This window comes from Betta splendens, chromosome 9 (genome assembly GCF_900634795.4).
Source record: "Betta splendens chromosome 9, fBetSpl5.4, whole genome shotgun sequence".
NCBI classification, from domain to species: Eukaryota; Metazoa; Chordata; class Actinopteri; order Anabantiformes; family Osphronemidae; genus Betta; species Betta splendens.
Genome location: NC_040889.2, coordinates 17,667,075 through 17,679,994, shown reverse-complemented (window position 1 = coordinate 17,679,994; position 12,920 = coordinate 17,667,075). Strand labels below are relative to the sequence as shown.

Here is a 12,920-nt window from a genome sequence, read left to right as displayed (position 1 = left end):
GGAAACGCGGTACTCACAGACAAGAGAAAGACATCCATAAAAACAGAGTGGCCTTTCTGTGTCTTTTCATTCAGACTAGCTGGGGACCAGACCCAGTACAAATAGGTTCCATCTGAGCAGAGGTGCAGAGTGGTCATGCTGCTGCCCACAGGGAAGTGATGGGCTGGCATGGAAACAATCTGGCACACCTGAAAATGGATCGGGTAAAATTAGTTTTTGCTATGCTTGTGCTCTCAACTCATTTTTATATGGCCACACTGAACATGGCTTTATACAGTATGTTCCCCTTTTTCTGTGAGAAACAGATGGAATGTACCTCTATTAACACCCTCTTTCCCTCTAGCGTTTGCCATGTATATCCAGTGCATTGAGGATGTCAAATCAATGCAACAAGAAACATAACTGTGATATAATTGAACAGTACCTGGAGGGTGAAGGGATCAACGACCTGGCACAACTGATGAGGCTTGGCATCGAAGGAGGAGGGACGATGGAGTAGGCGACCGCTGCAAAACACCACCCACCCAGGCTCCAACTCTTCATTTCGACAGTACACAAAGCCCCTACACAAACATGGAGCAAAGATCTCACTAAGAAAGTAGAATTTCATAAAAAATATTCTTAAAAAGATCTTAAAGATCTAGAGGTGAGAAGGTACCAAACCATTTTTTTCTAGGAATGAACTAAATTATAACATACTGTACACTCAATATTGATACTTCATTACTTCATCACTATTTTTTGGATGAATAAAGGAAACCTGTACAAGTATACAGAAGTAAGCTGACTTCTGTTTTCAGTTTGGCTAATAGTCTACCACAGCACGGAATTAAGATGCTAAACACACATTGGCCTTTTGTTTATTTCAAACACAGACAGTGACTGGCTACTGCATATCTTACTTAGAAAAATCACCAAGAAATAATATAGTTCCATTGCTGCCTTGGGATGACAGAGTGATAATACGTAGAGGGATATTTTTAGTGTCTCACATACTCTTTCGCTTTTGCTATTCTCTGAATGCTGCAGATGAAGAAAGGCAGGCAGGAAGTAGTGTCTCATTACTGTACCTCAGGGTCCCATGTAAACCAGAGCCCAGCTTGCTGAGTCCTCTCCCAGAGGAGTTGGTGGTATACAGATAAAGCCCATCTGTGGCTAGACAGCGTCCCAGGTCAGTGTCTGCAAGAAGCAGTCACGCAATCAAGAGTTAAATAGGTTAATAACAGAGACATGAAAGATGAAGAACATAAGCGAAACAAGAAAAGTGAATGAAAGCAAGTGAAGGGCAGAAGCTTTTATGTCTGAATTTGGATGCAAATTTTCAAAGGCGGATCAGCAAATACATAAATATCCTGATCTTTTTACCTCAATCTACAAGATCAGCCAATCGATTACCCAATCGATTGCTGATGAGTGAATCATCACAGTAAACTATGGTCACATAAGCTTGTAAGACATTACTCGCCACCCTTCATTCCTGGTATAAATAGCCTAGAGACAACTGTACCAACTAAGCACAGGATAACTGTCTCTACCTATTTCTACCTTACTGTCTGTCTGTTTCCCATATATAGAGTTTACCTTTACTCTCTACTCCTCCAGTAGAATTGTCAGGTGTAGGTAGCATGTCCTCAAAACCCCAGGACACACTATGTTTGCCCCCCAAGAGGCAGGATGGAGAGCCTGGGCCTCCTTCCAGGAGTAAAAGTCTAAAACAGAAGAGAGAGAGAGTCAGGGAAGTCCCTATAAAGGATAACTAAATATAACACCTTACATAAATCATCTCAAGTAATGACCCCACCTGTATAAAACATCTGACACAGGGAGTTGGCCCAGATCAGTTTGCTTCTGCAGCAAGTGAACTGTATGGATAAAGGTCTTCAAAGATCCCCTGCAAAAAAATGTTGATTAGTTAGCGAGCCTCAGCATGAAGACTTTTTGTGAAGAACTGTACTTGGCTTGAATAATGTTGATGTTATTTACTGAATATCAATATGCAGTGTTTTACAGTAAAAGACTCTTAAACACGAGGCCATGACAGTGATTACTAGACTGAAAGTCTGCATGGTAAAATGAGCAACCTACTGTACTTAGGATTGGTACAGTGTTCAATTACTATGTCTCCACATCCAAGACTGAGCTACTAAATGTAATTCTACATTCTGGGAAAAGATCTATGCCGAGGGTACCACTGGAACTACTGGACTGTGCATTCCCTGAATTTATTTCCGCAGTAGTGCAAAAGAGCCATATAAAGACCAAGAACAAAAAGGAATGTGAGATAATAACATGATGGCACAAATTTCACCAAGTGTTTATACATCTGTTATGTGACATACCCTCAGGGTTCCCTTGATTTCAGTTTATGGGGTTTATCCAGAGGCTTCTCCCAAACAAACTATTTAAACATCATATCAAGAACGGAGCACAGGGGCATGCTGTCAATTTGCTTTACTAACTGACATTGTGAATTCACTAACTTAACCAACCCTCTGAGGGGTGGGCATAAGTAAAGCTAATATCCCTTTAATGAACTCCCATTGCTGCTAAATAGGCATCAGGGTTGAATGGTTCCTCACAACAAAGAGCGCTGAGCCTCAACAGGCTGAACAAAGAAAGGAGAGTTTGGGTTTTAAGTCGAGATCAGCTGTTGCAGCCAGGAAACACAATCATGCTTTTCTGCTTTTATGTAAAAGTAACAAACACAAAAAAACTTATTAAACGAAACTAATTATGTTAGACTTGTAACTGTCGCTACTTGTTGGGTTAGTTTAAGAAAAAGTCAAGGCAGTGGCTATAAAAAGAATCAGTTAACACTTTGTAGAGAGCTATCGCACCCAAGGGCCCTCTGCTGCTGCTCCTGCTGCTGCTGCTGCATGAACCTCCAGCTGTAGAGTAATGAATGTAGCTACACCGAAGACAAAACTGTTTTTATTTATGTATACAATTATGACTTTTAAACCACTAAATCAAGCTCTAGTTTGAAAACCAGTTTTAGGTCAGAACTGCAGGTCCCCACGTTCACCCTGACCTGAAAGGAATCGGTACAACATATATAATATATATTGTATCTATTCAACTATCGACTGGCAAAGTGTGTTGTATTGGTTAATATACTGTAAAAGGATCTCTACTAAAGAAAAGGAGAAATGAATGATTTTCTAGGTTGTGTGCTTATTTTGGCTTTTGCTGCACAAAATAACAGACAAGCGTAAAAATAGGTAACATAGTATTGTTTTTCTAGAGAGAATATTTTGGAGTATTCTAACACTTTAGCTAATATTGTTTGTTCAGCGTAAGGTATGCAAGGTCCAAAGGAAAAGTGCTGTGAAGCGTGAAGGTGAGAGAGCACAAAGAAAATGTTTGGCCTCACCTGGCACAGGCAAGAGCCACAAGTGCAGCAGCAGCGTTTTCCCTCTGTCTTTCCGTGTGGAGGATCTGCATCTGAGCCTGAGTCTTCAGTTGGCTCGGCTCGTGGGCACCATCTTCAAGCCAGGAGCAGAGCAGCCCCTCCAGGCCATTGAGACAGTCACCAGGTTCTTTGCTAAGGCTGAGTGGCTGACAGTCACGGAGGCATGCTAGTAGTACTTCTGCCGTGACGCCGCAGAGCGCTGGGTCACTGCGCGTCTGGGACTGCAATAGTGGGAAGACCAGCAGCAGGCCGACACGGGAGGTGAAGGGTGCCTGTTCAGGTTGCTGGAGCAGACCTTGCCTTTTAAGCAAGGCCAAGGTCTCCTCATCAGCCCCTCCGGTCCCCTCTCTTTCCTGCTGCTCCTCTAGGGCCAGCTGCCGCTGCGCCCCCCACAGGCCACGCAGAGCATTGAGGCGATACTCCAGCAGGCGTGCGTACGCATTGCTCTGGTTCCCACAGACCGCACGCAAACGTTCAGCTAGCTCTACTGGGTTCTTCGTCTCAAATGTTAGAATCTGAGGAAATAGGGTAAGAAAGAAATAGGTTTACATTAATGGCACCTACTTTAATGAAGGAATAATTTTTAGAGATGGTGAACACAGAACACTGTAATGTCTGGCCTAGCGTTGATACAAAAAAAAATATTTGTCTTAAAAGCACTTCTACATTTTGTACTATGAGTTACCTCAGTATAACTAGTAGTAACTAATAATAGATCATTTGGCATTGTGTGATTATGTGAAGAGTACAGTACACATTTTAGCAAAAATAACCAACCTGTGTCCAGGTTTAAAATATATCAATAATATAATAGCATAATAATAACATAATAGTTTAAAAATCTAATTATTTCTAACATAACTATAATTATCAGAATAATTATTATTAATTATCAAACTGACTATGAATCATTTCCATATAATAAACCCTTGCTTCCACAGTCCTGTGGACTATGAAATAATGGTTAGGTAAAGCAAGGCATATCTGAGATAGCCTATCACAAGTAAAACAATGTGCTTCATGTGCACTTAGACAGCATTTCTGTTATTGATTACACCCTGTGGCCGACGAATCATGGGCTAGGAAAATCCATTACACCATTTAGCAGGCACAATTTGTATTGATTCAATTTCAGAAATGCTACTAATGTTACAGTAACAGTCCTTAACTGGATGCTGGGCCTTCTCCACCTTGCTCTGCAAAAACACTGCTGCCAGTGGATAAAAATAACCAGCATCCAAACACCTACGAAAACAGCACCGAATGACCCAGTCAGTCTTAAAGCTGGGCACAGAAGACTAGAAAAAGCTGAAACATCACCCAGACTAGGTAGACAGACTGAAGTCCAACAACAAATGACATAAACATCTTTTTTGACTCTGATTTGTAGGACATAATCTTATCATGAACAAAAGGTTGGCAGCAACAAACACAACCTCTTTACTAAATATACTAATTAATATATTAAGCTTATTTATGAAACCTGAAGAATTTCTTTATATTAAATGTCCATAGGTTAATTGGCACAGCAAAAAGACAAAGGAAATGTTGTCTACAGTATCCAAAAAGCACAGGAGTCCTGAGTTTAAGTCTGCAACTAAAAAGTGGTATATTTAGTAAAAAAAAGTGGATATTTCTGTTGCTGACATACTTCCCTAATAATAACAGAGTCTTAAAAACAGTACTAGTGGCACTGAATATGTGATCTTACCCGGAGAGAGTCTAATAACCATTTTAATTTATAGCATCATTTAAAGCAGATACTGCACCGAGAGATGATGATAAAAAGGTTACGTTGCAGTAAATTAAATAGCTGAATCTGTATACAGTAGCTGACTATACCAGTATAAATAATACTGATACAGTATATATAATACTGAAAAGATATCAGATACCTTTGTTGGCCAATGTGCCATCATATACAGTAGATATGAGCCTGACTACTGTGTGGAATGTCCTGTAATATTTGCATACTGATATTGTCTTTGTAATTCCGTCCCATGTGGTAAACATGTTTTTAAAAGAATAGTCTATATTGAAATTCTAATATGAGGTAAAAATGTTTGTATCTGGTATTGTCTGTACTATTACAGCATTGTATGTCTGGGGGAACTATACATGCTATGCCATAAAAATGGCTTCAAATCATGATGCTAATCTACTGCAAGTAACACGGGCAGCAAAAATTAAATAGGGTACAACCAGCCTATTTTCAACATAGTGTGGTTGGTTAAACTCTGGCTGTGAGTCACTGTCTGACCCTGACCATTATCTACCACAGGCTGGAACAAATGGACTATACAGACTACACAGATGGATAGTACCAGCTCCACCTTTATTATACCGCAAATGCCGAGGATGTAAATACTCATTGTTAGCTCGACGTTTCCATCAGCATCCCCATGAAACCTGCGTAAAATGTCACCATACATACGTCCGGCCCGGAGAGTATGTCTTCAAAATAAGAGTTTTCATTCTTGATCTAAAGAAATGCATGTAAATGTTGCAGTTATTCCTAAAACTAACTCACAGACATGAAGATTCTGCTGTATTTGTACTTTTCAGAATACAGCACTTCTTGTTGTTGTGTGTTTTGAAAGTGATATGTGCCATGATAACAATGACAGGTACTTTTGGGATCACTGTACCAGTGAACAATGAGTCAAAACCTAGAACTTCTTATCTATCAAAGGTTATCACAGGTCTTTTAATAATTACAAATATTAACCTATTAATTATTATAAAGGATTAATGGTCACTGCCAAATCAAGAGGTGTTTACAGTTTTAGGCAGTAACCTTGCAACAATAACATAACTGTTATGTTGTAATTATTATGTCTCTGTTGACAAGCTGTAAATAGAAATGACCAACAAAGTGAAGCTATGGCAATAGAGACTTGAAGGACACGCTTATCTTACAGCTTCGTTCGTCTGTTTGTAGGATAAATAACAAAGCAAGTTGTTAAGCAAGTCGTTAGAAGCCGTGTAAAGGTAAACAGATGCAGGTTTAAAGCTTGCTTCAGCCTGTAAGTAACAGATGTTCGGTTTTGTGGCCGTATTTTGAAAGAGATGACCGGAAACCAGTTGACAGGTGGTAGGCTGGACAGCGGGTCAATAACAGGCAGGGCAGGAAACTTGCAAGCGATGGCTCGACCGTTATCACTAAGGGTGTGTTGCACCAGACTGTGAAAACGTACGTCAACATTAAATAAACAACAAACAGAGACCCCGGTTATAGCAACGTGGTGCGTTTCTAAAAAAAACGCCGTGTGCATGTGTGTCTGTGTGTGTGTGTGTGTGTGTGTGTGTGTGTGTGTGTGTGTGTAAGGATGGCTTTCACCCACCTCTTGCTCCGTGTCCCCCTGCTCAGACACTCCAATTTCGCTGGGCAGTTCGGCGAGATCCGTGACCCGAATGAGTCCGTCGTGGAGGAAGATTGTCTCCTCCTTTACCGAAAGCCATTGGGACGAATCCACAGCCCCGGAGCCCATCGCTCTCTCCTCCAACAGTGATGCCAAAGGGGACGCACATTAAAAATTCAGTGACAGAATGACTGAAACGCCCTAGCTAGCCTGCTAGCGGGCTACAATAACATAACTGTCGTCACCGTCTCTGTCTTATCTGACGACGGCGTTTGACAGGGCAGCCTGTGGCGATAGGGCGCAAGCTAACAGACGGCAGCCAGGCAGGAAACATGCAGTGGTGGCAGGTCCCCGTCGCCAAACATGGGTGCTCGTGTCGTGCTAACAGTGGCTGCTAGCTACTGTAGCTGTCTGGCTCGCTTAGCTGGACGCGGAGCTAACTTACCGAACGGTACCGTTGTAACGTTACCGAGCAGAGTGGGCGTGACACCCGGACTAAAACCGTTATTGCGGTAGCGTTACAATGACAGCCTTTTCAGGACGAAGAACTGCGTCTGTCGTGCACCCATTTTACAGCTCAAATCGAACCGCAGACAGCTCCGCTAACGGCCAGCCGCTGTGTCGGTGGCTGGAGAAGATAATGACAGTCTCCCAGCTGTCAGTGCGACGCCATGTTTCCAAGGCCGACTAGCTGCTCCCAGGATGCACTGCGGGCTAGTCTACCTGTCAAATATTAATGACTTTAAACATATTTCTATGATAATAGGACAAAGGGGCACATGTAATTTATGTTACGTTATATGCCCTACATTTTTATTATCCAAACAACCAAACCCAACAACCACTAAATTAGGAGTAGAAGTCCTAATCACTTGCTGTACTTGGTTTATTTGTATTTTTAATTTTTGGAAAGAAGTTATTTACCCTGTTGTAAGATTCTTAAGTGCATTTTAACATATTTCACTGGACAATAAATGCTGCTGTACTTTAAGTTCAGACTTGGTCACCCCTGGTCTAGTTGGAAACATAGGCTTTATTTATTTAAAACAACAGATGTTGACAATTTCAGTCTGTTGTCTTGCAAATAACACCACGTCAGAGAGGGCAGATGGGGCGCACACTGAATGAGATGAAGCGTTACGCTCACTGTTTTCTCATCTAAGTTAATAATTACTGGAATGTTGTTAGTCATCAAAGCAAAGCACAGCAAAGAAAATCAGCAAAGAAGTGTGGAACATGCAGCATGTGTGGAGTTATTTTTTCTTACTTATAATAAGACAGTTTGCATTTTTATTACACTTCTTTATAAATATACTCATATTCATGGCTTACTTACAAGAATATTACAATATTTAATTACACTACTAAACGTAGTAGGAAAGTAACACAATGTATAGACATAACTGTTGCTGCACATAGGGGTTTACTGTATTTTCAAATAAAAGGCTTCTCTTTCCAGCCTTAGACATCGCTTATAAAGACGGACAGGAAACCCTCTCCTTTTGTTGATGTCTGAATATCTCCGCCAAGTTGCATCTGTTACCTCTGTCTCCTTAAGTGTTTGGAGTAAGTCAGAAGCTACAGCAAAGCCTCCAGAACAGCTAGAAAAGAAGAAGAGATTTAAAAATGTCAGAAATCTAATGATTTTTACACAAGGGCAATCTTAGTAACATATTATATCAAATACTGGTATTATAACAAAAATGTGTCATTATTAGTATTATTTTAAATGAGTGCATTAACACTTTAAACCTTTCTCTGGCGAGGCATTTCTTATCTTTTGGCAGATTAAAGCAGTACTGAGAGACATAATCCTTCAGTAGAATGGGGAGAACACTCAGATGGTTGAAGCCTTCAAACACAACAGCCAAGCTGTAAAATCGACAAGAAGATGAGCAGAGGTCATTTAAAACGTCACACACAGAAATAAAGTGAGAGGCAAGGAAGAAAAACTGTGCAGAAACAATGGTGAGTGATATGCATTTGTGTGTGAGTCAGAGGAAGACTAAGTACAAGGACAAAGAAAGAGAAAGTTGGCTGTGTGGGCACGTCTTCCTGACTGTTTAGAACATACCACAAATAGGAGCAAAGAATAATAGTCACACCACACATGTTCTGCTATAGATTGAAGGAGTATTAGGAAGGAGTGTGCAAACTGTGGCATTGCAGCCTGTCATCACTTGCATGATATGGCTTCCTATCTTAGTATAAATGATTATCAGTAGCATTAAAGATGGTTCTCTTCCATTAAGTGCCCCTGGTTTTACAAGAGGCTGTGGAAAGGATAAGTAACGCACTGAAAGCTTCAGTGGAAGAAGAGACCATTACATGGAGCAATAACATCTGATTTTAAAACTCTTTCTAATGCCAGACTAAATGTGAAACTAAAACAAGAAGCCCCGTGGATACAGCCCCTAAATAAGTCCTAATATTTCAATTCAGACCGTTTGTGAACAAAAAAAAAGCCATTTTCTGTTTCTGATGCCACAACAACATTGTACGAGCACAAGAGTCTTCATTTACTCACATAAATCTCTTTGTATACAGTAGGTCTCTCATCATTTCACCCAAAGCTGACCTAGTTATTTTATCTCACTCCAACCTGCAGGCTGACCTAAAGTTACTGTAGCTCAGGAATGCGAAACAAGAATGAATTATTGGGGCAATAGCACTTAGTTTGAACTCCTAATTATATAACCTTCTATGCTAAACAGTTGATATTGTGGACACATAAGAAAGCACAGTGCAAGGCGTTTCAGATAATACTTTAAAAGAAGACTGAGCTGAGAAAACGCTCAGTGGTCCCTTAGATCCAGAGTGTGGACTGAATCAAATATACTGTATTATTGTCCAAATCCTGTCATCCTCTGTGGACGACAGGCTGCATATGTGAACAAGCAAAGGTGGAGAGACGCTCGCTGTTACCGGCTGGTGCAGTCACAGTGGTAGGCAGCCTTGGACTCCGCGTTCTGCAAATCATATCTCTTCTCCATTGGAGGGATTTTATATTTGCATTCATCCAGATGTTTGAGACTTCCACAGATCAAGTGATCATCTTCAGCATCAAAACAAACACAGGTTTTTACACAAATGATCCATTCATATATTTGTTATACATGAGCCTAAGTGCTTAATACCGGGTCAGTGTTCAACTGAGATAAATGAAACTGAAGAGGGGACTTGATGGCTTATGCATTAATGTGCATCACTGCTGGTTGACTTAAAGCTATCCCTGGTATCATCATAATTATTCAACATAATCCTGCTGTTATTCGTAGGGGCCTCTTATCCTTTAAAAGACCCCAGCAGCAGCATGCACTCACCTGTCATGTTGCGCAATGACTCATTTCCTTTCAGGCTTCTCTCTGTGTAGCTGCTTTGGGCTCCGCTACTGCCCAGAGGCTCCTGGCTTATATTATCTTGCGATAGCTTAAAATCCACCTGCTTTTGTGACCTGGCGTTCACACGCAGGAAGGCAGCGGCCTTTCCGTTCCTGGTGAATGTAGTCGAGTCCCAGAGTGTGGCTTGTGCGGGTGTTTCTTTGGCCGTGTCGTGTGGCGGGGCCCTCAGCGTTGTCACGTTGGCGTGTGAAGCATCCGTGGCTGTCGCAGGTGTAGCCGCTGTTTTGTCAGAGGCCGTCTCTTCTGCAGAGCAACTTTTGCACCGTTGCTGTGAAGCGTCATCCCTCACCGGCTTCCTGGATTTACAACAGCGCCTGCGCTTTGAGACCTTTTCGTGCGCTTCAGTGGCTCTGGCCACCGTGGCGGTTGCCTGTAGGTGCAGCTGATGTGTTGAAGACGGGTTAGACCTTTGTTGATAAGAGAGCGTGGCCTGTGGTGGAACTTGGCTTTTTGTGGCGCTGTTGTCGATGCCCCTCATTTTTCCAACTTTCTTCTTATTTGTTGTCAGTTCTCTGCTTTTGGAAACATTTAAATGACCCGTGTTCATAGAGAGGGTGGGGATTTTTGACCTTATGGTGGGCGTTTGAGACGGCGCCACTGGAGGCTGTCTTTTACATGGTTCCCCTTTCGTTCTTCTCTGGTGAAAAGTGTCTCCCCTGGGCCGGCCTCTGGAGCCACATCTATGTTGACCTTTAGGTGACCTTTTGTGGAGGCTGGTCGCAGGCTGCTCAGTGGCATGGGGTGACCTGTCGACGTCAGTCTTTTCCCCTGATGTAACAGTGCTCTCGGTATCAGACGCGTTGTAAGGGCGAGAGGGTTTGAAGACCGCATACGGAGCTTCCTTGGCTACTTTGCATCTATAGACAGTGAACATGCAGGTTAAAGCCACGCTAGGAAATGTGTTTTTATCGAGAAGGTGTGGTACGCTTATTACACATATTTTTACTGCAGCATACTTCCTATCTAACAATCCCTGCACTTTCTATACAACATAAATATTTTTTATCAGTCTGCAGGCTTTAAGCAACGACATCTTACATTCCCCACCAGTACATCTCAGTGCATCGCCTCTTTTGTTTGAGCTCAAAGCAGGGAACCCGCAGAATGTTGAAGAAGCTGTATCCCACCATGCTGGAAATGGTGTCATTCACGCTGAGAAGGCACTCTCGAAACCTGGTAAGAGGAAAAAAGTGTATCAGACGCTACGGTAGACATAAAGTGTGACGAGATAAAAAATACTTTAAATACGCAATTGCGAAGGTGGAATGCAATTGGACTGTTAGCTGCAGGAATTTCCCTGGAAGCTATGGGTACTTGGAATTAGATACTCTGGGTGTGGAATTCTCACCTCTGGTCACAGTCGCAGTGTGAAACCACGTAGAGGTTTGGGTTGAACGCGCCATAGTTCACCCTGAAAGGGGGGATGATGTGCAGGCAGTGGTCGTGCTCACGGCAGCATCTGTCTGTATTCTCAAACATTCCTGCCCAGAACAGCAAGTAATTGATTCAACCACACATCTAACACTTATACATGGAATCATCTGATGACTCTACAACACCCTTCAACCAATGGAAATTAACAATAAAAACTTTTGAAGAGAAACTTAATCTGAAGGCGTTTGTAGCAGATGTTGAATGAAGCGTGGGTGGTAAAATGAACCAAATTCCTAAATATATTGTTGTCAAATATAGTGTTTATAAATACGATTTTATAGGTTCTTAGACAATGCGCGACACAGTTTCCTGCCATGTTCCACAGAAAAGTCCGCACCTAGCTGTTCATATCGGACCGCTTCGCTCCCCCTGCCGCACCACAGAGTCCCAGGCAGGATCCAGGCGCGTTTCCTCCGTGCGCCCCTCTCGCTCCCGTCTCTTCGTGCGCGCCCGCTAAACTTCGGCGCACCGGGGGTGAGGCGCGCGCAGGGTCCGTCCGGAGCCCACAGCGCGCTGATGTTGAACCCCGGCGCATTTTGCGCACTCTCCGTCCCGTCGCAGAGAGCGCGGTACCTTTCGGTGACGCCCGGGTCGCTGTTGAACTCGCATCCCACCGGGCGCATGCTGGCGGACCACACGCTGAGGTACAAGGCGCGCGCGCCTGTCGCCCCCTCCTCGCGCAGGAACGTGGCGCGCGTCTGCCCGTCGCTATCGAGACGCCATTTGAGGCAAGAGTGGCCCAGTCCCATCACTTCTTGTGGTTTTGATAAGATGAGAACAACCAGGAGCAGTAGCCAGCTTTGCATTTCAGAGTAAAATGCGCGTGCGTCCTCTTTTGTTTAAGTCAGAGTCCTAATAAAAGGTGTTTGGAGAGACTAGCTCTTCCAAAGCAGCGGTGTACACTGAATCCTCAGCTGCCGGCTTAGAGGCGTCTGTGTGAGGAAGGCACGCGTATCTTCAGGTTAAAGCCTTTAAGGTGAACTGACTTTCTAATTGGTCTGCTGATGTGGAGGCTCGACAGAAATGCGATACTCCGCATTTCTGAGACTTTGGATGCGCGTGTGCTCTGCTGATTGAAAGTCGTAAAAACCCCAGCGAAGCAACGAGGGACCGTGGTTATCAGATGCCATGAATATACTAGCCTGGGGCATATCTTTTATAGTTCCAACAAAAGTATATGACGTAACGTGCGAAGCTGCCGTTACCCGGAGTCTCCGGCAGGCACCGAATGTGAGAGAAGCAGTGAGTTTGGTGGGAATGTGAGGAATAACAGGCAACACAGCTTTAAAGCAACACTGTCAATAACACAAA

General features: G+C 42.9%; 2 protein-coding genes across 3 annotated transcripts in view; both read right to left on the bottom strand.

The window, feature by feature from the left end:
- LOC114861989 (probable E3 ubiquitin-protein ligase HECTD4) overlaps window positions 1-7,467 on the bottom strand; it is a 31,613-nt gene extending 24,146 nt beyond the window's left edge. For both annotated transcript variants that reach the window (XM_029161797.1, XM_029161799.2), the window contains exons 1-7: window positions 6,757-7,467; window positions 3,374-3,927; window positions 1,802-1,891; window positions 1,582-1,709; window positions 1,071-1,179; window positions 425-563; window positions 18-188 (exon numbers count right to left, since the gene is read on the bottom strand). In XM_029161797.1, coding sequence (XP_029017630.1) covers window positions 18-188; window positions 425-563; window positions 1,071-1,179; window positions 1,582-1,709; window positions 1,802-1,891; window positions 3,374-3,927; window positions 6,757-6,903 — 1,338 coding nt within the window. In that variant the 5' untranslated portion in view covers window positions 6,904-7,467. The remainder of the gene's footprint in view (window positions 1-17; window positions 189-424; window positions 564-1,070; window positions 1,180-1,581; window positions 1,710-1,801; window positions 1,892-3,373; window positions 3,928-6,756) is intronic.
- Window positions 7,468-7,787: 320 nt separating this feature from the next.
- Window positions 7,788-12,830, bottom strand: LOC114861990 (group 3 secretory phospholipase A2-like). Its single transcript, XM_029161800.3, has 7 exons — window positions 11,947-12,830; window positions 11,524-11,656; window positions 11,214-11,348; window positions 10,098-11,032; window positions 9,700-9,829; window positions 8,527-8,646; window positions 7,788-8,375 (listed from the first exon to the last, which is right to left on the bottom strand). The coding sequence occupies exons 1-7, from the start codon at window positions 12,413-12,415 to the stop codon at window positions 8,198-8,200; spliced, it is 2,100 nt and encodes a 699-aa protein (XP_029017633.1). The 5' UTR covers window positions 12,416-12,830; the 3' UTR covers window positions 7,788-8,197.
- Between the last annotated feature and the right edge of the window lie 90 nt (window positions 12,831-12,920).